Source organism: Vitis riparia, chromosome 17, assembly GCF_004353265.1.
Source record: "Vitis riparia cultivar Riparia Gloire de Montpellier isolate 1030 chromosome 17, EGFV_Vit.rip_1.0, whole genome shotgun sequence".
Classification (NCBI taxonomy): domain Eukaryota; kingdom Viridiplantae; phylum Streptophyta; class Magnoliopsida; order Vitales; family Vitaceae; genus Vitis; species Vitis riparia.
Window position 1 is genome coordinate 18,116,663 of NC_048447.1, and position 26,681 is coordinate 18,143,343.

Genomic DNA, 26,681 nt, shown 5'->3' on the forward strand with positions numbered 1-26,681 from the left:
TTATATTATAGCTTTCAACAAGTTATAAGATTGTTTTTAAGCTTTATAAGGGTATCTTAATTTACTTATTTTGATAATTTTGTCAAAATAGTTTAATATGAAAATATATATATATATATATATATATATATATATATATATATATATATATATATATATATATATCTTTTATTTAGGCTAATGCAGTTCCATGTTTAATAAATTTTTTATGATATCATAGGAATCATTTTCGATTTTTAGAATAAATCCACAAGCTGGTTTTCAGTTGAATCTTCAAAGTTGCCACCCACTTAGGGAAGAGTTTGTTACAAATACATTTAACTAATATGATGACAAAACTTAATTATATGAGTAGTAGAATCTACTTCAAATATTAGTCAAGTATAATCAGGCTTTAAGATAAACTATAATTTATAAATTTTAATTTCATTAAAAACATATCATCTAACAGTGTCAACATATCATTTTTTTAATTAATTTATTAAAAGGGATAAAAAAATTTATATTTTGTAAATCTACCCTCTTTTATTTTTTGTATTAATAAGTAACATTTTTTTGACATAAATGCTCCTCAATATAGTGATTATTTACATGTGTATTTAAAACAAAAAAATGGTCATTTTTACAAGAAAAAATTGAGGGCATTTTTATCCAAAATGGGTATTTTTAGGGTTGAAAAAAGTCGAAGATTAAATTTACAAAATTGGGATGGTTTCATCCCTTTAATCAAATAACCCTTTAAAATAAATTAAAAAAAAAACAAAAAAAAACTTAAACATATCAGCTTAATTTTTCTTCAATCAAATAAAGTTTGAATAATATTTTGTTAATTTGTATCTCACAAAATTTAATAAGTTGTAAAAAAAAAAATTAATTTGAATTTATAGAGTAATGTTCTTTTTTTAGCAAAACCAAAATTATTGTGTATATGAACACTCGGGCTCTATTGTGATGGACATTCGATTTGTTTCATTCAGGTTCGAGTTTAGTATCTTTTCATTTGAAACCATTCGATGTAACTGAGTAGAAACATTTGGAATAAACATACATCTAACAACTTATAAAATGTGGTCATACGCCGAGTTGGGATGTTACAACAATAAACATGTCCTCAAAATGTATGATTGTGATATCAGGAGTATACCAGTAAGTTGAGATAGTTGGTTATGCCATCATGGATATTTGTTTGAGGAAATCATATAACCATATACCAACTACAAACAATACGAGATTTTAGAACTTTACTTTTTCATTTTTAATTTTAGTGTAAATTCGAAAAAAATATTGTCCATTCATGCACTCCAATGATGTTTTCAAATTTATTCTACAATTACCCTTAAAAGTAAAGGATAAAGTAATGAAATATATTAATATAATTATTATTTAAAGTCATCAAGTATATTATTTGTGGATTAGTATTTTCATTTTTATCCATTACATATTTTTGTTTTTATTTTATTTGTTATATTAACTATTTATTATATATCATCATTTTATGTTTAATACGTAAATAAAAATTAAAATCAATAATATTTGAGAGTAAAAATAAATTAAAATAAAGAAGTTTTATGAGAAGATACACGAGTATATTAAATATATATATATATATATATAATATATATATATATAATATTAATAAAAATAATAAAATAATAAATAAAAAAAATAAAAATAATAAAAAACCTAGTGACAATGTATTATGGTAGCAGAAGATTACAGGGAGAAAAATAATAAAAGTACTTTGTCTTTACTTTTTGAGGATAATTATGAAATAAATTTAAAAGCAATGCCTGAATAAGCGATGTCTTTTCCCATTTTACACTAAAATTAAAAAAAGAAAAAATGTAAAGTTTTAAAATCTCACGTTTTTTGTAGGTTATCCCTATTTCTTTCCTGACTCAACATTAACATTTTGTGCACCACCAACCATGATTGGACTGGACGATTTTTTTTCCTTTCCAAAAATCTCCCTCTCCCTCGATAATTAGTATCATTTCCCCAATATATATAAATATCTATTATTACTGTGAGTCAGAAGCCTTCCAAACAGTCAAATATGGTAGCTGCCCTCTCATCTTTTGTCTTTTCTAAATTATTATGTATACATATTGGACAATCATATGGAACCAGCCCCACTGCTTTGGCCTGTACCTCCAAAATATAGCCAATCGCAGACTGCCACATTCAAATAATTCTAACCTTTTACCATTCAATGTATGGGCATTTAGGCCTTTACAAAGATTTCGATTATTTATAGAGCAATAGGCACCGCTGCATTGGCCTTCTCCTCTGCGAGTGGTGTGTGAAGGACAAGATGGATAGAGGGATGAAGAAGCCAACTCTGAGGTCTCCTCTGATCCAAAGCTGTGGAGAAGATGGTGGAGAAGAGAAGCAAAGGGAAGATTTTTCAGAGAGATAAGGTAGTAGAAGAAGTGAAGAAGCAGCTGTGGTTGGCAGGACCTTTGATATCTGTCAGCCTTTGCAGTATTGTTTGCAGCTGATATCTGTGATGTTTGTGGGTCATCTGGGTGAGTTAGCTCTCTCTGGAGCTTCAATGGCTACTTCCTTTGCTTCTGTCACTGGGTCCAGCTTGTTGGTGAGTTGGGTTCTTTTCTCCTCGCTTTTCTCTGTAATATAGAAATCTATGAGTGTGGAGGGTGGATATACATCGCGAACTTGTGGGACTGTTGTGCTATTCAATTTATGTGATTTGCCTTTCGTTTAGGGAATGTTGTATAGTTTTGAGTAATGGGTATAATGCTTTCTTGTCTTGTTTGTGTACAGGACGAGTGGAAACTTGGTTAGTTCCAGTAAGGACAGTTGTAGACTTGATTTTCTTGGCTGTAATCGCTTATATGATTTTCCTTTAATGGGCTCTGCAATTTTCAGCCCATTTTTACATTTTTGTTATTGTGGAATTGATTGAGAGCCTTGGTGTTATCACAGCTGTTAGACTCTCTGTTTTTCTCTATTTTGTTGAGAACAAAGGGAGGAAATTAAAATCTGAAGATGGCTTGGGAAAAAAAAATCTATTTAAAGTTCTTAAGCCACTTTTTATTTTCCTTGTTTTCTCCTGAGATTGAAATGAAGCCTTTAGCCTTTCCATTGAAATCCTTGATGATAAAGATTTATCCGGATGAGCGCATTAATAAGCAGCTATAACAAGAACTATTAAATTTGTTTCCATAAGAGTTTCTTTTGTTTGTAGTAACCATTCCAGTCCCAAAAAGTGGGGAAAATGTTGAATTATCTATCTTCCCTTGGCCCTTTCACAGCCTAATGAAGAAGCATAAATGCTACATGTAAACCCAATTTGTGTTGTTCTTTTTTTTTTTTTTTCTTGTCTGTTTAGGAGGGTCTTTTGCTAAGTAAAACTTGAACTGAAAATTTGTTTGTCATTTTTCTTTTTGGTTGGATAGATGGGATGGCAAGTGCATTGGATACCTTATGTGGGCAGTCCTATGGAGCAAAGCAATATCATATGCTCAGTATACACATGCAGAGGGCCATGCTATTCTTCTAATTGTTAGCATACCTCTTGCTACCATTTGGGCATATACAGGAACCATTCTAATGGCCGTGGGCCAAGATCCTGAGATATCACAAGAAGCCGAACTTTATGCCCGTTTCATAGATCCCGAGCCTCTTTGCCTATGGCCTCCTTCAGTGCCTTGTCAGATCTTGCAAACCCAAAACATAGTCTTCCCAATGATGCTGAGCTCTGGAATCACAACCTTAACTGCATGTTCTGGTGTGCTGGTTTCTGGTTTCAAATCTGGCCTTGGAAGTAAAGGGGCTGCTTTGGCAAATAGCATCTCCTGTTGGATAAATGTTTTATTGCTGGCACTATATGTTAAATTCTCTTCTTCTTGCTCGAAAACTAGGACTGGATTTTCAAAGGAGGCCCTGGCATAATATCCCGAGTTTTCTTAGACTTGCTATTCCTTCTGCTGTTATGGTCTGGTAAATTTCCATTTCTTATGCTTTCAAGAGATAACAAAAACATCTGGAAAATTCATTTTATCTTCCTCTACTATGAAACAGTCTCATTATCGTGATTTGTGTTCAATGTGTCTAAAGATTTTAATGCAGTTTATTTCCATAAAATTGAACAGCTTGGAATGTGTCATTTGAGCTGATGGTTCTTCTATCTGGTCTCCTTCCTAATCCAAAGTTAGAGACTTCAGTGCTTTCGATCTGGTGAGTTTGATCCCAACATTATCTGTCTTCATTTCTTAAGATTTTTCTTGATTTCCATTGAGTTTTATTAATTTCTTATGTACAACCCCCACATTATAGCTGATCTTAGTGGAACACATTTGTTTCCCAGCCTTAATACTGCCTGCAACAGTTTGGATGATCCCCTTTGGACTCAGTGGAGCTGTGAGGTAAATCGGTCTAAACTGAACATGTATTCAACATTGAACTTTTTATCATTAACGGCTTGGACTTGATTCAGAGCCAAAATTCCCATACTTGGTTACAAGAAAGTCAACTAATTAATTTGTAGGGTATTCATCTTGATTTCAACCACAAGTGAACTTGATTTTGAATGGAAACTCAAAACCATGCCTCCCACAACTTTGATTTGATGCATGTATTCTTCATTTCTCTGTACAGCACAAGGGTCTCAAATGAAACTTGGGGCAGGGCATCCACAAGCTGCACGTTTAGCAGTATTTGTCGTCTTAGTCATGGCCATAGCTGAAGGCACTCTCATTGGACTACTTCTGATATTGATAAGGAACATCTGGGGCTATGCCTACAGCAATGAAATAGAAGTGGTCACATATGTAGCAGCCATGATGCCAATTCTTGCATTATCCAACTTCCCTAGATGGAATGCAGTGTGTTCTTCAGGTTTCTCGACTTTCATCTACTACTAATATAATTATCATCCATTTCTTTAAGACTCCAGACCATAAGAAAACAGACAAACCACCACCTTTTATTTGATAATGTTTTTGCTCATTACTCAATATTTGAAGTAATGTCAACATTTACCACTAAACAAAACACATTTTTGTTGTCACAAAAAACACAATCACTTTGCACTTAGAATATAATCTCCATCAACTGAATGGAATATTGCAGATGATCTTCTGCAGAACTTGAATGTAGACTGTAGCGGCTAATTTTATTGTTCTCCATGAACATTTAGGCACTGCTAGAGGATGCGGTTGGCAGAAGATTGGTGCCTTTGTCAATCTAGGATCATATTATCTTGTGGGAATTCCATGTGCTATTTTATTAGCTTTTGTCTTCCACATTGGAGGCAAGGTAAGAGTTCACCATTCTCCCTTTTACTAGAATACGTTTTTGTCGTCTCCAATTAACTTGAAGCAAGTGATTTCATGTAATCTTGTCTGTTAAAATGTTTGGATTAGGGCCTCTGGTTGGGGATTATATGTGCGCTCATCGTTCAAGTTTTGTCCCTTCTATCGTAACTCTACGCACTAACTGGGAGGATGAAGTAAAGCTTGCTTTCCTTCTTTTCATTTCAGTGCTTGAATCTCCTTTTGTTTCTCCTCCTCCAACTGAAGTCTCCCCTCCATTTTGTTTAGGCAAAGAAGGCTACAGATAGAGTCTATGATGCTATAATCCCTATTGAGACAGGGTCATTGAGCTGAAGTATAGATTACAGAAGAGAAACCTTCTGAGTAAAGCAGAAGAACGGTGTACTATAAACTTGACAAAGTTTGGTTCCTAACTCTCGGAAAGTCGATCTGCTTACAAGTAGAAACAAGTTATGCAGTCCTCTCCATTCATCATTGCATTGGGTGCTGGGTGAAAGATTCAAGGGGGTTCCTTGCTTTGTTACAATGCCATTCTGAAGTTAATTCTCAGGGTTTTGATGTATCTGGTATTTCTAGGTGTGGGTTTATTACAAATAAAGTGAGAAAATATTCTGGTTGTTCTGTACCAGACAACTGGAGCTTTTTAGCTCTCCAGGTTAAGGACAAATTAAACTGAATCCTGTTTAGCTCAATAATTCAACCTGTTCTTCGTCCCTCACCGTTGCGCATTGAGATCATTGTTCACATGGAGCTTTAGCTATGTTATGCAGATCAACATCAATCAAAATGAATTATGTTTCCATGCAGATTAAGAATCAATCAAACAACAAATCCTCTATTGGACCTGCTTTCGCCTTTACTCTCGGTGTAAGACATCATTTACGTGGAGCTTTAGATATTCAGATAAGAATCAATAAAAAAACAATCCTGTTGGCTCAACTATCCCACCTGTTTTCATCTGAGATTAATACGCTGTCAGAAGCCCATATTTCTGAAAAAAGTTCCTTATTTTGCAAAATAGAAACGATGATAAACGCGTTCAGAAAACCAGGTATGCTGTAAATCTCCCAATAATGCTCATTAGAACTCATTTAAGCAAAAATATAAGATGATCATCCAAACAAAATAAGCCCATCAAAAGAAGACAGAATCCCAAACACCAATCAAAGCATAGAATTATTTCATTTGTCATAGTCTGAAACACGACAATATAGGTCTGACAGCCATCATCCAATAAACCAACCTTTTAGAACAGAAACAAACACCATTTCAAGGTAATCTGTCTTAGGATCCTCACGTTTGTTCGACAAAAACAGGAAAGTTACAGTCCGCCTACAACATTTTTGGGCCTGTGCGTTTAGGGAAAGACCAGGTAGAGACTCAGTAACATATAAAATAAATGTTAGAATTTTATTATCCCAAACCTATGAATGGACTATTTTCTCCAGCATCGATTATAAAAAGAAATGCCTTCAAAATTTTGAACTCCATGTGCAATAGCATGCAACAAATCCTCTGAGATGGTGAAAAAGGAATTTTTCTTTTTACAATTTTTCAAGGACCATAACTTCAATCTGATGACATGGTGATGACCTTCCACTCCACCAAGATCTGCATAACATAACAATTTCAATACAGAAAATAATGAACAAAGTGCTTGAACCTAGATTTAGCGAAAAAGATGGCAAGAACAAGGAAGTTACAATCAATTTCTAAGAGCTTCACTACATACCTCATGAATGCATGTCCAACAGCAATGCATCCCTTCAATAATGGTCAAACTTTAGAATAGATAGGTATAACATATCAGTCCTGATCAGGTTGTTGGAATTCAAGATCTAATTTCCTTTTTAGGCGTGATTTATCAGCACTGCACAAGAGGGCAAGAAACAAAAGAATCAGATAACATTGTCTAACCTTAGAAAAAAGAATCAACTAAAATTTTTTGGCCTTACAACTTGCGAGATAGGTGCACATAAGTTGCAGAACATATATTGTCGTCTTATTGCATTCAATTACACAAAGGATGGTGCCAAAAGGTCATAATTCTTTTCCCCACTTAGCACACAGATAAGGAAAAGGAAATTGACTGGGGTTAAGTCACCTAAATACATAATTGGTTTTAACCATTCTTCTTGCTCATTACTAGTATCCTGATTTTACATGCTTTTTTTTTCCTTTTTTTTGGTGTTTTTTTTTCTGGCTTTACTAACAAAAGATGGGGTGAGAATGAGAACAAGTTTAGGTCTATCTAGATTTGGGGGAATCTTTAGCCAGAAATGCAGCCATAAACTGAGTTGAACCAACAGAAGAAACTTGTAAAAATCAACTTTGGATCCATGGTCGAGTCATCAACAACATATTAATATGCCAAAATTAAGAATTCAGGAATGATTTCAAACCAATAACAACTTCCATTAAAACCTAAAAGTAAAGCATATTAACCCAGCAACCAATTAATTATGTATCCAAGCAAACTGGAGTTCACATGTTTGTGATGTTAGTCTAGATCATTTGATTTAGCCAGAGACGGACTTTTTTGGTCTTCTACCCACAAACTTTTCAAGCATTACCAGGGCAACATGCTAACCATCTAAGATCTAACTGCTATCAAATACCAAAACCACCACCATCACCACTACCTGTACTACTACTGCTACTTGCCTACTAATAAGGAGTCAACTGCTCTCCTCTTAGTTAACAGATCTACTCGACAATAGTACTAAATAACAGGTCTGCCCCTGAGTTAGCTGATGTAGGAAACCAAGAGAGCAGAATCAAATTATGACACATCTCATAGTCTATAATCCAAAGCCCATGGAAACAACTAAAAAAAGTTGTTAATAAAATAAATAAACACAAAACTCATCTATCATAGCTAACCAAGAACAGATTCTCCTTCAATATTAAGATTAGACAAATTGATGGCAATGAAATCTCAGATAACAGATGAATAAGCCAGTAGGATCATCTGATGGCTGGCTTATAAAAAATAGAAGGATAATGCCCCTAGGATCTTGCACCGTGTAGCATGGACACGTCTAAAGTGGAGCCCTGCTCATGAATCTGTGACTTATAATCAAGATTTCTCACACATGTCAAAATTAAATTGTTTTTTGTCATTGTACCAATGGATTACAAAATTAAGAGGTAGTAAGTAGGCATTGGAGGAACAGCTCCCTGTTCCAAGTTATTTGATTGCTAAGAGTAATGCAGTTCCTAATATAAAGTTTTAGAATAATTAACCAAAGTAATATATAGTTGAGATAAATAATCAAAATATATATTGCCAGTTATACAACATGGTTACATACATAATGTACATATGAGTACCAAGAAATCTACTAGATGCATAGTATACACACATAATATAATGTCATTGCTATGTCCATGATTGTGCCACATGTTTGGGTAGCAGGGAGGGGAATCAATTAACTACTTGTTTCAAAATTACCCTCTTATGACCTATGGCAAAGGCTTTCACCTTTAACTAGAATAATTAGTGTTGTTCCTAACAGATCAACAACATGTTGTCCATTTCTCACAAGGATTACACCAAGGAGAGATGAATAGGGTTAGTGACCCCAGCAATGATTTGATTTGTCTTGGTTAGAGAGGAATGCAATGATTCTTTAGAATAGGATTGGTTCCATGGAGGAGTTATGGGATAAAATACACTTCCTTGCATCTTAGATGTCAGTCAGCAAGGAGTTCCTTGACATTCCATTAAGTCTCATCCAATATTTTTGAATTAGAAAGTTGCTTGCACTGGTGATGACAATTGGGCAGAATTTTTGGGTGAGCTACTCCAACCCACCCCTTCTAGGACAATTTAGAGAAGGCGTAATTGGGGAAGAGACAGGTTTGAAAATAATAAGTAAAATAAAAATAAGCAAAATAACTGAATCAGGTTTGATGTAGGACATAGTAATCTACTGCTTTGCTCCCCCCTCCAACCCAGATAAAATTGACAATTTACTTTGGTATCTTTCTTATATAACCTACCATGATGCCATTAAAAAAAATAATAATAATAATAAATAAATAAAACCAACATTACAATCCCTAATCACCTTTCATTTTCTCTCTTCATTCTCCTCTCTTACTATTATCAGCATTCTCCATATCTTGCCTCTTGCTCCACAAATGCAATGCAATTTCCATTACCCACCTCTTGCTTCAGAAATCCAAAGCTGTGGATGCTATTAAACATTTCCCAACCAAAGATTTGAATTTCCTTCTCAAATCTCCTTTTTGATTGTTGGGAAACATGGGAAAGAAAAGATTAGCATCAGTTGCAGCAGTTTTTTCGGTGAGATCTCTTTGCATGTTGCCCCTTCTCACCTCAATTACCATCAATTATCTCTTTCTCTAACCTTTATTTTGTTATTTTTGTGTAGTTTTGTTCATGATTCTTGCAAAGCATCCATAGTGGGATTTTGTTTGGTGTGTTTTTGTCTTTCATATTATGCTTTTGGGATTGGTTTGCCCTAAAATTTGAGCTTTTGTTTCTGAGATCAGATTAGCTGTAATTAAAGAGTACATTCCTTTCGTATGGTCCTCCTTGTAAAGTGGAGGTTTCATTGGGTCTTTTGATCACGTTTGTATATCATGGGGAGAATTTCTCATCTGTCTCATGTTTTTATTCACTTTAATTAATACATCTTCTATTTCTCATGTTTTTCCCTTTTTTTTTTTTTTTTTGATAGGAAACAACAATGAATTATATTGAAATAGAAGTTTTCTCCTTAAAATTAGGTTTTGGGTTTTCATAGTGACTGATTTTTTACCTTGTTCGGTTGTTACGCTGAGAACGATCATTTCTCAACAAGACAGGGTTGGGAGGAGCATGATCCATTCCAAACCCACCCCTTTAATATTCCTAATTTGCACAAGTAATCAAAGGACTAAGGAAATTACCTACCCTCGGGCTATCGCATTTTGTTTCCTTCAAGTTAAATTTGATGATCACATTTTGGGGAGTTCAAGCCAATTAGGCATTTGGCCAATTATTAAATATTATAAAAGAAAGATCACAAGAATGTCCCAACTGACTAGTAGATGAGTTTCTATTGATAATTGGACTTTTTAGCTCTTTAGGAAGGTTTGAACATGGCTACCATAGATGCGAGATACTTTATTTTGGAAAGATCCCACAATTATTTATTTCATGAGCCTCCTTAAGAGATACAGGTCCTTAGTGTCTTACTCAGCAAGGAGGATTCATAACAATGACAAAGATCTTATATATTCTTTATGCAAAGACCTAGATATCAAGTGGTGGTTCGTTTGGCTAAAAGGGGCTTTGGTTCCTTAAGAGATTTTTATTAGGGGCAACTAACCTACTTAAATATTTGAGACATCGAATGTTTTCTTTTTCTTTTTTTTCCATTATATTTGATTTACTTTTTCAAAGGATCATCTTTATCCCCATCTCTTTACATCTAATAGTGGTCATTCCTTACAACGTGATCATTGTTCCAACAAATATAGAAGATGTTTGTTAGAATGAAATGATTTTTGTTTTTTAATAGGCAAAATCAATTATATTAAAAATGCCTATCAAAGACAAAACGCATACATGGTGTAAACATGGCACCAATAAGCCAAACACAACTAAGGGTTACACAAGAAACAACACCCACATCTTACTTAAAGCTCAACCAATCAATAAAACCAATCATGGACAAAGAGCAATCTCCTACATACACCCTAAACCCATTCCAAAAAGTTGTAAATAAAGACTTTAGCAAGAGTAGAATGAAGACTTTGAGTGATCCAAATATTAATTTTAAGAATATGATAAATGTAGAATGAAGACACTTTTTCCAAACGCATGCATGTATATGTATTTTATATTAGTTAAAAGTAAGAAATATATAAAAGAAACTTTTGCTAAATCTAAATTTGCCTTCTTAGTTTTTTCCTTTTTGGTAGGAGCATTAATGAGTTAGAACTTTGAAGATAGCCAATGTTTTTTTTTTTTTTTTTGGTTAATTTCCTTGACCTCCCCTGAGGTTTTGGCTAAATACACCCAACCCCCATTGGTTTTTGAAATTTCATCACATGCTTCCCTAGTCTTCTTATTTGATATTTTCACTCAGCTCCTCTCTATAAGGAAGGTATTTGACGAATTTTCAAACCAATGAAAGCTAGTTGTATTTAACTAAAACCTCTAAGGAGGTAAGTGAAATTATCCTTCTTTTTTTTTAATCAAAACAACAAATTCATTTCTATTGAACATGGAAAATATGAACATATATGTCCACCTTCATACAAGTATATAGTTGTCTGTTTTTGTACCAGAAATTTTGCAATAATGCTATCTTCTCTAAATGAGTTAGTTGAAACTTGGAACATAAATTTATAATTAAAATTTCAGGAAGCTTCATGATGAAACTATGCATTAATGTATCTTTTCTTTTTATAATGTGGAAAGTAGCTAACTCTGCCTCACAAGAACAAGGAAAACCACAAATATGCAATTCTACCCAAGANTATTGTAAAAGCTATTAGGAAGATGGTTATTATTGGGAAAAAGAAAGCAGCCAAACACTTCTTGGACCTTTAGTAGTATAAAAATGAAAGAAAGATTTGGAAATATCACAAGAGCAAATTTATAAAGGAACTAACATATTAGCAATTGGGAGACTTTTAGCATAAGCAACCATATAATACTAAGGGAATCAGTTTTAAAGAGTTTTTTTCCTAACAAAGGCACTCCCAGAAACCAATTTTTTTGTTCATTACCAAAAATATATCCAGTATCACAGAAAAGATCTTAAATGCCTTGAGATATGGCTCTCCAAGGGTATCAATGAACTTCAATTTCCCTAATCGTAATATTAGCATCTTAACTATTGTTGCAAGAATGATGAGTTTTTAATCAGGAGTGCCAAAACAAACACCAGCCTCAAAAACCATCATAACCATTTCCAAGGATCATATTACCACTTTGACTTACTCAAGCTCAATCACAACCACCTTATCTGAATCTTTTCAATTCTGGAGGCCATTCTAACCATGATTCAAAGAATGGACACCAGCACCTATGGATTGAAGGCTTTTTCCAGCCATCAAGATGCTAAGAAACTTTTCTAATCACATTGTCCCGAAACTTGGGGATTCCCAGGTTACCGCCTTAAAGTAAAACCAGTGTACTCCAAATGCAATTCATTAACAGCAAGAGGTAAAAGGTAAACAAGAGACTACCAATATTGCACATGAATCCCAGTTAAGATACCCTCCTTGGGATTCCAAGTGGTTGTCCTAGGGTTTATCTACTCTCTTTACCTTCCAAATACATGTGCTCCTTGCCAAAGACTGAGATCGACAAGTGAGTGATTTTCCTTTATCCTGATGATAATTTATGTTTACTATTTTGTCCCTAAGTTTCTTATTATTTTATAACCATTGAGCTTCTTGACACTTTTACATGATTAGGTTAGCCAAAGTGACATTGTGCATTAGGGATCTTCAATAAGGAGTTTTCAATCCTGTAAACTATGAGTCTACAACCAGTTTGTAAAGTTATCCATAATCAAAATGAGATACACATGAACAAGGAGTTTTTTATCCTGTAAGCAATGAGTCTATAACCAGTTCGGAAAGTTATCCATAATCAAAACAAGATACACATCAACAATAACTACCATTTCTCATAAGAAACATATCGAGTATCTTAGTATACTGATAGCTAACACAGTGGGAACAATTTCAAAGGGTGCAAAATCAATTATAAGGGTTGACAATCTCTACACAATTCAGGTCAATAGGTTCCCTAACAATTCCTTTCGTAACTATATGAGATTGCTTTCAATTTAATCCTTGGTATTATGTTAGCTTTAATTAGCTTCCTATGTTTCTATTATACTAACCAAAAAATTTTGGAGAATGTATCATATCCAAAACTTGTTTTTCTAGAGGGAGAGAGAGAGAGAACAAGTCTCTTCATGCAAAAACACAGAAGGTATGCACCAGATCAAGTTCCTTGAAATATACTATTTTTACAACCCTAAAGCTATTCATACTTTTAGCACATCACCAAAACCCTATATCAGTTACAGTCTAGAAACTCTAGAGACCTTTTCTCTTGACACTAAGAAATCATTTCAATCAAGACCTTACTAACAACCTAAGAGCATCTCTAACTCAAAATGCTAAAATAACAATGTCAATGTTATTCTTTGGTACTAGCAATTGCTCTCCAGTGCAAATGCTACAATAGTAATGTCAAATTTTATCTTCCATCTAGAAACCACCACTCTCATGTAGATAATTTCCTCCATCTCTAATAATGTTATCTTCCATTTTTTTCCAAGGGTATTGAAGAAAGATTGTGAAGAAAATTTGAATAATGAGAAAAACAAAGAAGAGAAAGAAGTATGTGGTGTGGTGAAAATCAATCCAATTATAGGGAAGAAAAAAAATTAAAACACAATTAAGAAATCAGAAAAAATAAAAAATAAAAAATTAAGATGACCATTGAAGCAATTTTTACCATTGGACAAAAAATAGCACTGCTAAAATAAAATAAGAACAACTAAAAACATTACCTTTCCAGACCTTTAGCCCACTAATTGAAAGATAGTAGACAACATTATTCTGCATTTAAGTGCTGTTCTGCATCAGAGATGATGCAAACTCCAAAACTATTAGTTAATATCCCAAACCTACATTGTCTTCTATGTATCTACCTATCTATCTACACACGTACACACAGACAAAGAAATTTGATCAAAGAGTCCCTAATAAAAGGGAGGGCAACCCACACACACAGGAAGTATCATAGAGCACCCATGGGGATGAAAATAGAATAAAAGAAGAAAGAGCTAAGAAGATGCTCCCTTATCCAAGCCCAACCCATCCAAAAATCTACTAAGTATATGGCAACACAAAAACCCATCCTTTATACCATAAATTCTGTGTCTTGAAACCAATTAAGGAACAACTCTAAATTATACAAGTCATGATAGCTGAGTCCAGAATCCAGCATACCAATGCAAAAACTAAGTGGACCCCCACAAAGTATTTCAATTTCATTCTTGCCAATTTTGACCCAATTTAAAATTAGATCTTAAAATACTGAACTACATATTTTTCTAAACTTGACTTAATTCATGGCTGCTCATGGAAGTCTACAGAAGTTCAAAACTATTATAGAACAGTGTTTACATAGTAATTAACTGAATTCCAAATAATATCCTTTACCTGTTAATAGTAGGCCTAGGTGGGGGTCTTGATCCGAAAACAGAAAAATCTATTGACATCGGTGCATGTTCATTCCAGCTCATTCTCTCACCAGTTGCCTGTCTGATATCGTTTACACGTTCATCACTCTTCTCAACTTGGTGAGCATTTTCTTCAAATCCATCACGTTGTGGCATCACTCTCCTAGACTTCCTTGGGGGAGATAACACAGTAGGACCCTCCTGCTGATTAAAATCTGAAACCCTAGTATTGAGAGATTCTCTCTTAGGGTGAGGTCTTGGGAGCTTAGCTGGTTCTGTAGGCAGAGGTCCAGATGTGAAGTACCTAAATGAAAACAAATATGAAGGCAGAGAACCAACAATAATTGTAAATACTCTAAATCAATAAAAATTGAAAGTAGCTAAATGGCGTACCTGTGCTCTAATGCCTGCTGCACCGAAATTCTAGCTTTTGGATCGTATGTGAACATCTTTGATAGCAGATCTAAAGCATCATCGCTGGCCATTGGAAACAATGAACGCAAAGGGGGTGCAGGAACAAATTGGTATTCAACATAATCGGGAAGGTATACCATATCAGGCCACTGAGCAGGCTTTGGTGTTCCAAAAGCCGCAAATATCTTTCCTAATTGATCAATGTCACTAGAACCCTATGAAACAATAAAATTTCAACCAACGAGTTAAAAACCAAACATAAATAAATAAAATAAAATGACTTACCTAAAAGCAATATGTTTAGATTGTACACGAGAAATATTACTGAAGTGCAACATCAATAATGCAACAAAAAATCCAAATCCCATGAAGGTTCACACGGAAGATGTTAAAGAGGAAAGCTAGATAACATATTGGAATAGAAATCTTGGTGTCATCATGTAACTTGTGAGATATATTTGCTTCTGGATACCATAACCAGTTCAGTCACCAGTCATATACACAGTGACTTCACAGTATGAGTAAACATGAGTGCAAGACATCCAAGATAATTGAGCACAAAACAAAATGAAAACAGAGACACGGATGTCAAGAGCCCAAAAGAGTGCCAACAAGACATGTTGGTGTTCAAACACAACAAAAATACTTTTAACAGGAGTGTCCTTGGTGCATAACCTGTCCCCATTGGGACTTGAACCTGGAACCTCCCACAAACCCTCCCCATCCCTTTACCACTTGAGGGGCATCCTTGTTGCATAACTTATGTAGGCTTCTATAGGTCTTCAATACTTGGTCCTCAGAAAGCCTACTTGAAGAAACAGCCAAAAGGAAAATCCAAGCAGCAGTCTGAACCAATTCTCATTAAACAATACTGGAGCAATTCTGAAACCCCTCAAGCAGAACCTGTGCAAATTCTAAAAGTCCCAAGTATGCACAAATAAACAAATTTATGAAATACCAGGAAAGAGAACTGAGAGGATCAGGAAAGGACAAGAGTTAGCAATTATTCACATTTTAATCTGATAATATGACTCCAACACAAAAATCACCATTACCTGTTCTGGTCCAAGGACCCATATTGGAAAACTAAAATCCTGGTCAATTGAAATATAATCACTTTTTGCTTAGACGTATAACCAACTCAATAGAATGCAAAATATAGGCAGAAAATCTAGTATAATGAAGCTCTCAAAAAATTGGAAGATCTGAGCCCTTCAAAGACTTTTGAACCCCTAGAACTGTTCCGCCATCAGAACCCTATCTTATATATCTATATATATTTTTTGACACTGCTCTGCAATATGAGCAGATAGAAAAACAAGCATCATGAAGCTCTTTTCTATCATATCCTTACAAACTTTAAAAAAACCAGACTATTTTGTTGAATGCCGTGTCCAAACTTTAAGTGCTTTTGTGGTGGATGTAAACAGAGGTGTCACATAACCAAAAATGCGCTAAATGCTATGAAGACCCTGTTTGTTTCAATTAAAAATTTGAGAAAAGGGAGAGTGATGAGTCAAACTAATTGAAAAGAGTATAATGCTTTGGTCACTCCTATCTGAATGGGTTTTAGGATTTTATATAATTATTTCTGTTCATAATCACTAAGAAGGACAAGAACTCCTTCCAAAATACACAAAATGTGCTGCTATGGTTTTCATAGACTACAAATAGGTTCATATGCTTCACAACAATGAAAAAAGCGTGTCATGCACAGGAGAATGCCTGCTAGATGTTTCAGGACTCAGATTTTTTTAGGATAGGCAAAATAACACCCTTCTGTCTCATTTTCAGCCCTCGTTACCATAGCACTATCATTTATGCTATTGTGGCAAATATGAGCTTCTGTGTTTCAGTTGCTTTATGATACACATGGATAACAACATTTTCTTTTACATAAAATTCAAGTTAAAATAACACTCTTTTATTTTATTTTATTTTTTGCTATTTTGTTTAGATTGAACAAATGCGCATGAACAACTATAGTTATCACTGCTCAAGCCACCTATTATGTATTAGGTCTTTCTCCAATAACAATCTTTTCTACAAAAGATAAAGCCATTTTGAAAAGCTTACCAAAAATAAGCTATGAAAATGCAGCTTATAATAAACAATGTGAAAGACTGACAGAATAAAGGATAACCGAGTAAAATGTTAGTAATAGAAAATTTTGTCAAATTGAAGCTTCAAGGTTTTTGAGATACCAGACTCAAAGAAATTTGAACGTGGGAATTATATCAAATTACTACACCAGATTAATATGAAACTAAGATACAGAATTTAACACATGGAAGACAACCACAATCAATGAAGTCAAAATTATAATTTTTTAAAAATAAAAATAACAAAATAAAAAAACACCCGCATTTTCCAAGGGCCAAAATACAAACTACAGGCCAAAGCAATTCATAACCATGGCAATCTAGATTCACCTGTAGAAAAGGTCGGCGGAGGAGAAGTTCAGCAAATATACAAGCTGCAGCCCAAACATCAACCCCAGGACCATATTGCTTGGAGCCAAACAACAGCTCAGGTGCTCTATACCATCGAGCAAATACCTATTTAGAAGTAGTTGGAGTTAATAATAATAGTAGTAGTAATACTAATAGCAACAATAAATAATAATGATGATGATGATGCTAATTTGGGGAAGAAAACCACTCCTTATCAGATAAAATCAATGTGTGAAAAATTGCAAAATTACAGCCAAAAAAATTGGATTTCAGCCACCTTGGAAAGGAAAAGCAGAGGAATTAAATAATCATTTAAATGTCAGAAGATATTACCCAAAAATCAGCATTATTTCAATGTTGTGCAGAAAATTACATTTGCTAATAGCTTCTGTTAAAATCAGTCAACAACATTGAGCACCAAAACTATTTGTCAACAAATGATAATATTAAAATAAGCTATCAATACTTAAAATGGTCCAAAAAAGATCAATGTCCCATGGCATTCAGATGAATTTCAATTTCACAAGGTTTTAACTCTTCTTGTTAGCAGCGTTCTTGATACCTAACATATTTCAGGTTACTATGTTCAGAAGGAATCAAGTAAAACCAATATGTGGCACCTGGGCGGACATAGGATTTGAACAAAGGTTTTGGTATTAAGATTCAACAAAAATACCAACTCTAACCAGAAGCTTCTTTTCTATGAGAAACTCAAAGATGTAACATATATCTATATATGACCTCGAAAACCTGACAATCAAAATAACTGCACTTACATAAATGAATGTATCATCATACTAGTATGATTTTTTTTGATAGGCGATCATCATACTAGTATGATAACATACCTGATGAGTAAACTTGCGGTCAGGGCTCCCAAAGATACGTGCTAATCCAAAATCTGCAAGTTTAAGCTGTCCCTTATCTCCTATCAACAAGTTATTCGGCTTCATATCCCTGTAAACCAGAAGCAATACACATTCTAATAAAAATAGCAAGTAGGAACCTAAAAAACCTGCATCTCAGTACAAAAACTAGTACCTATGCAAAACCCATTTCTTGTGGCAAAAAGCAAGTCCTTTTAATGTCATCTGCAGGAATGACTTTATGTCAGCAAGCGAAAGGACTATATTCCTATCACGAATAACTGCTTCAAGGTCAGTCTCCATAAATTCAAACACAAGATGCAAGTTCCCCTTGTGAGGAAATGCATCAATTAACTCAATTATATGGGGATCCTTCAGTTCTTTCAGCAGTTTAATTTCCCGAAGAGCTGTAAAGTTCACGCCTTCTTTGTGCTTCCCCAGCCTAATTTTCTTAATTGCAACTATCTGTCCAGTCTGCATATACCAATCATTAAATACTCAGTAAAAATCAAACACAGAGCGTAACCCGATTGATGCAGCCTAAGATGATTCAATTTTTTTATTCTGTATTTGACACTAAACTTGTTGACTAAATAAGCAAAATACTTGAGCTTGTTCCTCTATTTGCTAGACAGAACTTTTTTATATCACTAAATCTAATAGAAGGCCCATAATCAATTTTCAGTATCCCAAAGTTAAGAACGTAACAAAATTTTGAACAAAAATCAATTGAAAATTTTTAATATGTTTGGTTGTCATAAAAATGAAGGGAAAAGAAGAAATCAAGATTTTGAGTTCTTAAATTTTTCGTAACTTTTGAACGCATAAATTGAAACAAAAAAAAAAAAAAAAAACTAAACAAACAACCTAGTACAACTATATGTCTCAGTTAAAAATCTTCTTCCCTTATCTTTTCTTTTGAAACCAAAAGAAAAAAAGGCAGAAGACTAAAGACCATTTTCTCACCAACCAAACAGAGTGTAGCTAAAAAGTAAAGAAGATCAAAAAAATTCAGTCAAATTGATTTTTTTTCGCTCTGTTCCACAAAACAACAGAAAAAGCAACACGCAAAATCTCGTTTCCTTTCCTTTTCCTTCTATTTCTCAGCAAAGAATCAAAGCTCAATTGAAACTATTACAGAATTACTAGAAACAAAAACAACAAAAACCTAATATAGTCAAGAAAGGGGAGAAGAAGAAGTTCTCTTCCGTTTTTCCTCCATTTCCTCGGCAACCAAGGAAAATTCAAAACGCGATCGAAAACCTAGATTCAATCAATAAGAGAAACTGATCCGTACCTTTGTATCAATGGCTTTGGAAACGACTCCATAGGTACCTTCCCCGAGAACTTCGCGCTTAAGGTAGCGATCGGCTACTTTCTTACTGAAAACATTTGGGACCTCCGACATTGTCGCTGTCTGGTACACTCTGGTCTAAGAATTTTCCTGAGAATTCATTTTCTCGAGAAAATCCGAGGCATTAGAGTGAGATTCCCAGGGATGGATGTATGGGTAAAGTTGAGCACTAGCTAACGTCTTTCGTAATTAAAGCAATTGAGTAGGGGTATTTTGGTTATGTTGAGAAGAGATTGGCTTGGGAATTGGGCCACTAGTTATGTATTGGGCCAAACCAACCCAATTGCTGAGTCCAATTATATAGTGGATTCCTAGGGCACATGCCTGGCCCAGACCAACTGATATGAATTGGAAACCTGTATATTTTTTTAATGGTTTTTTTCAATGGTGATATACTTTAATATAACTAAAGTAATTGTGATGTTTTCTAAAACAGTAATCCGTAAAATAATTTAAAAAATCTATTTTGAGGAATCTTACATTACACGTAAATGCATATTACTTTCATATCTAAATTTCCACACAAAATTTTGTTTTTATAAACATTTGAAAACTATTTTTGAAAAACATTAAGAAACAAACCTAAAACTTTATTTGATAACTATTTCAAAAGTAGTTTTTTATTCTTTAAAGCAAAAAAATATAAGAAAATACATTTAACAAAACACAAAATAATATTTTTTTTAAATAACATCTGTTAGTTATTTGTATTTATTTTCTCGATATTATTTTAAAAAATAATTATATAAATATGAAGAACAGTTAAAAATAAAATATTTTATATAAAATTTATTTTTAAAACATGCAAAACAAGTTAAAAATATTTCATTTCTTAAACAGACTTTTGTTTTACAAAACATCGTAACATAGTTTTCAAAAACTATTTTTTAAAACTATTTTCAAAAGAGTTGGATCTTAATTCCTTACAAAGAATAATATTTGTATCTTATTTAAAATAAAATAAATAATTTTATCAAACATCTTATTTTTCTTTAAAAGCTATCTAAAGAAAATGCAGCTCCTTTTGAACACCAATCATGGTCATGATTTTTAACTGAAAAAATCAAACCAAATTGTATTAATTTTTTTTTCATCATTTTTTTTTTAAATGCCAGTGGTTCAATTTGATGGCAGACTGAAGTAAATAAAAGTCTGGTTTTTAGGTTAAGAAATTTTTAGTTGGTTTGAACTAAATCAAATTGGACCCATGACAAGTACTTATGGTTAGTACTATTCCCCTAAAGCTTATATTAATTTATTTCTCTTATTCTTTCTTACTTTAATGTTTTAGGAGTATTGATGTAAAACATTTTTATGATCACTTGATATTTTAAGTTTAATTATCTTATTTTTATGCTATCTTGTGCAAATTATTTTTTATTTTCTAATGTGAAAGAACTAAATTCAACCCAACCAACATGAATTCATGATTTGAAAACACATATGTATAATTAATGTTAAAATATGCGGAGCGTAATTATTATTATAATGGTGATCACCTTCTACGTAGAAACAATATGTGGATTGACCTTTGCAGTAAGATCAACACTAGATTGGAAGGGATGATAAACACCCCATTTCGGGATTGAAGGGGCGAAGTCCCTATATAAAAATTTTTATGTAAGGATATTTTAAGGTAAGGTATTTTCAAATTTTATATACATAGTTAAGTTACCCTATTTAAGTAATAAGTAGAGATTTGGTGAGATTTTTGGTACATCGATAGAAATAAGGAAAATCTAGAAGGTGTCAGACGATTTGTCCTATAATCTCCAATTCATCATAGTGAAAATCTACAATGACTATATATAAACGTAACTCTTTCATTGAAAGTGAATCACTATAAATCTCGTATATTAGTCAATTAAAACCATTTCTTTTTATAATGTTGACACCTTCAAACTATTCTTTTAAAATGGGTTATTGTTTTTATTTTATGCAAGTGGTACACAAAAATGGATTATTGAGCATGTTAATCCATTAAAACCATTTCTTTTATAAAATTGACACATTCAATCTCTTCTTTTAAAAATGAGTTATTGTTTTTATTTTATGCAAGTGGTTCACAAAAATAGATTATTGAGGGTGTTAATCAATTAAAACCATTTCTTTCTAAAATTGACACATTCAATCTCTTCTTTTAAAAATGGATTATTGTTTTTATTTTATGCAAGTGGTTCACAAAAAATAGATTATTGAGGGTGTTAATCAATTAAAACCATTTCTTTCTAAAATTGACACATTCAATCTCTTCTTTTAAAAATGGATTATTGTTTTTATTTTATGCGAGTGGTTCACCAAAAATAGATTATTGAGGGTGTTAATCAATTAAAACCATTTCTTTCTAAAATTGACACATTCAATCTCTTCTTTTAAAAATGGATTATTGTTTTTATTTTATGCAAGTGGTTCACAAAAAATAGATTATTGAGCTCTATAATGTCAAGGGGCCATCCTTTTCATTTCATGATGTCCATTTATTAAAGTGTCATCTGGTGGCACACAGACCCTTCACTTTATAGATTTTTAAAGTCGTTTTCTAACTCAAAAGTCAAGACCATGCTGCATTTCAGACCATATATATGTTTTACGAGGATAGAGTGATTACAAAGTGGGTGTCATTCAACCTGAATAACCAAAGCAAAAAAAGGAAACAAAAAAAAAAAGAAAGATGGTTAGAAACGCAAAGAAAACTTGGAAAAGGTATGTGAGAAGTAAATGTGTGTTATATTTGCTAATACCAAAGAGGTTGGTGATTGAATTTAAAGTAAGAATGACAAAATTTAATAAGTTTCATCGATATGATTTGAACCCATCACATTTTTATATTCCAGGAAACAACTTTGACGAGTCAATGGTCCAAGTTGGCTGCCAAACAAGGAGAGAACTACCCAATAAACCACATCTTTATATAAGCACTAAAAAGACCATGAAGGTGACAAAATCAGAGACTTGAAGCCTTGGTTGGGTTTTGGTTTTGCAGATTTTATCAGAATGGGAGAAGAAGTGAAGGTGATTGGATCTATCAAAAGCGGTTTCTGCGCCAGGGTTGAGTGGGCTCTCAAACTCAAGGGGGTGGAGTATGAGTACATAAAAGAAGATCTAAGGAATAAGAGCCCCATGCTTCTTAAGTATAACCCTGTCCACAAGAAGGTCCCAGTGCTTGTCCACGGTGATAAACCTATTCCTGAGTCACTTGTCATCCTTGAGTACATCGACGAGACATGGAAGGACAACCCTCTGCTGCCTGAAGATCCATATGAGAGAGCCATGGCTCGTTTCTGGGCCAAGTATGCTGATGAAAAGGTAGTCGAACTATACTTCCTTTTGAGATTTTTTTTTTTTTGGAATTTAATCTTTCTTCTTGAAACCAGTGTATGTTTGGGGCATGGGAAGCTTTCAAGGCTGAAGGGGAAGAAAAGGAGAAGGCTATGGAGTCAGCACTAGAATCATTTGCATTTCTGGAGAAGGCGATAAAAGGGAAGAAGTTTTTTGGAGGAGAGAAGATGGGGTTCTTGGATCTGGTAGTGGGTTGGATACCTCACTGGCTCAGCGTTTTAGAAGAAGTTAGGGGCATGAAGATGCTTGATGCTGAGAGGTTCCCATCACTCCATGAATGGGCTGAGAACTTCATCCAAATTCCACTCATTAAAGAATGCATTCCACCTAGAGATGACTTGGTCAACCACTTCCATGCTACCTTCAGCTCCTTGCGCTCCTTATCTGCCAATAAGCCATGATTTTTCGCTTTATTTGAAGTCATTTGAGTACCGTCTGTAGGGTTCTTGAAGACCAGGAAAGGATGACTGGAGAAGCCCTGAAAAGGATTGGTTTTATGTCCCTTTTTTCTTTTGTAGACTCTGCTTTGCTGGTTTGAAGGATATTCCTCATATCCTGCTTATTTTGTCACAATTTTAATAAATTTTTGTTTCTTATAAAGATTTCTTCCTGGCATAAGGTAATGGCTTTTAAGTTGATCCAAAACCTGGTCTTTCTCAATGTGAACTTTTTGATTAGACATTTTTAACCTACTGGGCAATGAGTTTTCATGATTTCAATTCATTTACCAAAAAATTTGTTGTACTAACAACAAAATAGTTCAATTGGACAGCTGACTGCAATGAAAAGGTTGAAAACAAAACTCACACTCTGAATTATAAAACTCCAAACATGTACTTAAATCAAATTTAATATCTGAGCAGCTTAAACTTGATCATGACGGCAAGGACCCAAGCAACAAAATTACAAATTTTAAAATACGAAGTGGAAAAGCTGAACTTTCAACTGCAGAACTCAACTTACAGAGGAACTTGGTGGCCAAGTAATGAAGTTCACAAAGTCTATAAATTCACAATCCAAGGCTTTCAATAGAGAAAAAACGTAAGTTTGATTTCAACTTCATAGACTTCACAATGGGAGAAGTGAAAGTGCTTGGAGCTTCTCTAAGCTTTTTCTGTTGCAGGGTAGAATGGGCACTGAAGCTCAAGGGTGTAGCATATGAGTACCTGGAAGAAGACTTGAGAAACAAGAGCCCCATGCTTCTCCAGTCTAACCCTGTTCACAAGAAGGTCCCGGTGCTTGTGCACGATGGTAGACCAATTGCCGAGTCCCTTGTCATCCTTGAGTACATAGATGAGGCATGGAAAGGCTACCCTCTATTGCCCGAGGATCCTTCTGAAAGAGCCAAAATCCGATTCTGGGCAAGATTCACTGATGAGAAGGTAAATGAACATTGTTTTTCTCTTTCCATTTTCCATGCAGGCAAACATCAGAAATAGGTACTTAAATAGAGTTTTTGAATGCAGTGTGTGCTCGGTGCCTGGGCTGCTTGCTGTGCCAAAGGACATGAACGAGAGAAAGCTATAGAGTCTGCACAAGAATCGCTGAGTTTTCTAGAAAAGCAGATTGAAGGGAAGAAATTTTTTGGGGGTGAGACGATGGGCTTGCTGGATCTGGTGGTGGGTTCACTGCCTAACTGGATCGAATTCTTGGAAGAACATGGAGGCATGAAGCTGCTGGATGAAGAGAAGTTTCCATCCCTTTATGAATGGGCTCAGAAATTTATCAACATTCCAATCATCAGTGAAAGAATACCAACAAAGGAAGGGCTGATAAACTACTTTCAGGGAGGGCAAAACAGCAGACTTACTACTGGAAAATGATCAGTGATTCTACCGATTCTGAGTTTGACCTAAGTTTATATTACAGGAATAAATGGAGGGTAGGTGTTTATCTGTATCTGTCTTTCAAGGAACAAAATCCAAAACAATCACAGCCTCTGGGAAAATAAATAAACACTGATAGCAGCATCATAGACTACTAACATTCTGCTTCACTGCCACAGGCTTCTATACTAGTCTGTTTGCTTCAGGGGCAAAATAGAATATTTTGAGAGTGAATCTCCATACATCTCGTGTGTTACTCAATTAAAACCATTTCTTTTTCTAATATTGACACCTTCAAACTCTTCTTTTAAAAATGGATTATTGTTTTTATTTCATGCAAGTAGTTCACCAAAAATAGATTATTGAGCTCCATAATGTCAAGGGGCCATCCTTTTCATTTCATGATGTCCATTTATTATAGTGTCATCTGGTCGCACACGGACCCTCAAAAGACAAAACCATGCTGCATTTCAGACCATATATATGTTTTGCGAGGGAAGAGTGATTACAAAGTGGGACCCATCGAGATTGGACTTAAATTAAATTTGTAATGATTTACATAATTCGTTTGATAAATAGACAATTATTGGATTAAATAAGGTATTAATTATATAAGATTTAATTTAATTTGATTATTAAATAGGAATATTTAATTATTATACGCCGTGTTATTTGGAGCCGCAAAAGTGGACATTTCGAATAGTCTTCTTTAGATGCTTTGTACATTCCAGGAAACAACTTTGACGAGTCAATAATCCAAGTTGGCTGCCAAACAAGGAGAGAACTACCCCAATAAACCACATCTTTATATAAGCACTAAAAAGACTATGAAGGTGACAAAATCAGAGACTTGAAGTCTTGGTTGGGTTTTGGTTTTGCAGATTTTATTAGAATGGGAGAAGAAGTGAAGGTGATTGGATCTATCCTAAGCGGTTTCTGCGTCAGGGTTGAGTGGGCTCTCAAACTCAAGGGGGTGGAGTATGAGTACATAAAAGAAGATCTAAGGAACAAGAGCCCCATGCTTCTTAAGTATAACCCTGTCCACAAGAAGGTCCCAGTGCTTGTCCATGGTGATAAACCTATTCCTGAGTCACTTGTCATCCTTGAGTACATCGACGAGACATGGAAGGACAACCCTCTGCTGCCTGAAGATCCATATGAGAGAGCCATGGCTCGTTTCTGGGCCAAGTATGCTGATGAAAAGGTAGAACTCTACTTCCTTTTAGAGATTTTTTTTTTTTTTTTTTTTTTTTTTTGGAATTTAATCTTTCTTCTTGAAACCAGTGTCTGTTTGGGGCATGGGAAGCTTTCAAGGCTGAAGGGGAAGAAAAGGAGAAGGCTATGGAGTCAGCACTAGAATCATTTGCATTTCTGGAGAAGGCGATAAAAGGGAAGAAGTTTTTTGGAGGAGAGAAGATGGGGTTCTTGGATCTGGTAGTGGGTTGGATACCTCACTGGCTCAGTGTTTTAGAAGAAGTTGGAGACATGAAGATGCTTGATGCTGAGAGGTTCCCATCACTCCATGAATGGGCTGAGAACTTCATCCAAATTCCACTCATTAAAGAATGCATTCCACCTAGAGATGTCTTGGTCAACCACTTCCATGCTACCCTCAGCTACGTGCGCTCCTTATCTGCCAATAAGCCATGATTTTTCGCTTTATTTGAAGTCATTTGAGTAACGTCTGTAGGGTTCTTGAAGACCAGGAAAGGATGACTAGAGAAGCCCTGTAAAGGATTGGTTCTATGTCCCTTTTTTCTTTTGTAGACTCTGCTTTGCTGGTTTGAAGGATATTCCTCATATCCTGCTTATTTTGTCACAATTTTAATAAATTTTTGTTTCTTATAAAGATTTCTTCCTGTCATAAGGTAATGGCTTTTAAGTTGATCCAAAACCTGGTCT

At 34.3% G+C, this 26,681-nt stretch overlaps 4 protein-coding genes and 1 pseudogene across 5 annotated transcripts; 4 read left to right on the forward strand and 1 right to left on the reverse strand.

Annotated features, from left to right (window-relative positions):
* The first annotated feature begins 3,424 nt into the window (after positions 1-3,424).
* On the forward strand, positions 3,425-5,685 carry LOC117904250 (annotated as a pseudogene).
* A 759-nt stretch (positions 5,686-6,444) lies between these two features.
* On the reverse strand, positions 6,445-19,778 carry LOC117904844 (cyclin-dependent kinase D-3). The gene is made up of 8 exons (XM_034817629.1): positions 19,558-19,778; positions 18,436-18,734; positions 18,243-18,351; positions 17,374-17,499; positions 14,921-15,156; positions 14,508-14,831; positions 7,030-7,167; positions 6,445-6,908 (listed from the first exon to the last, which is right to left on the reverse strand). The coding sequence occupies exons 1-7, from the start codon at positions 19,666-19,668 to the stop codon at positions 7,104-7,106; spliced, it is 1,269 nt and encodes a 422-aa protein (XP_034673520.1). The 5' UTR covers positions 19,669-19,778; the 3' UTR covers positions 6,445-6,908; positions 7,030-7,103.
* A 2,774-nt stretch (positions 19,779-22,552) lies between these two features.
* LOC117904847 (probable glutathione S-transferase) lies at positions 22,553-23,553 on the forward strand. The gene is made up of 2 exons (XM_034817633.1): positions 22,553-22,920; positions 22,989-23,553. The coding sequence occupies exons 1-2, from the start codon at positions 22,609-22,611 to the stop codon at positions 23,352-23,354; spliced, it is 678 nt and encodes a 225-aa protein (XP_034673524.1). The 5' UTR covers positions 22,553-22,608; the 3' UTR covers positions 23,355-23,553.
* Positions 23,554-23,643: 90 nt separating this feature from the next.
* Positions 23,644-25,019, forward strand: LOC117904848 (probable glutathione S-transferase). Of its 2 annotated transcripts, XM_034817634.1 has the most exons (3): positions 23,644-23,994; positions 24,077-24,335; positions 24,420-25,019. In XM_034817634.1, the coding sequence occupies exons 1-3, from the start codon at positions 23,939-23,941 to the stop codon at positions 24,774-24,776; spliced, it is 672 nt and encodes a 223-aa protein (XP_034673525.1). In that variant the 5' UTR covers positions 23,644-23,938; the 3' UTR covers positions 24,777-25,019. The 2 variants fall into 2 exon arrangements, with proteins under 2 accessions (XP_034673525.1, XP_034673526.1); XM_034817635.1 differs by lacking the exon at positions 23,644-23,994 and having other exon boundaries at positions 24,002-24,335.
* Positions 25,020-25,626: 607 nt separating this feature from the next.
* On the forward strand, positions 25,627-26,646 carry LOC117904846 (probable glutathione S-transferase). Its single transcript, XM_034817632.1, has 2 exons — positions 25,627-25,983; positions 26,064-26,646. The coding sequence occupies exons 1-2, from the start codon at positions 25,672-25,674 to the stop codon at positions 26,427-26,429; spliced, it is 678 nt and encodes a 225-aa protein (XP_034673523.1). The 5' UTR covers positions 25,627-25,671; the 3' UTR covers positions 26,430-26,646.
* The last annotated feature ends 35 nt before the right edge of the window (positions 26,647-26,681 follow it).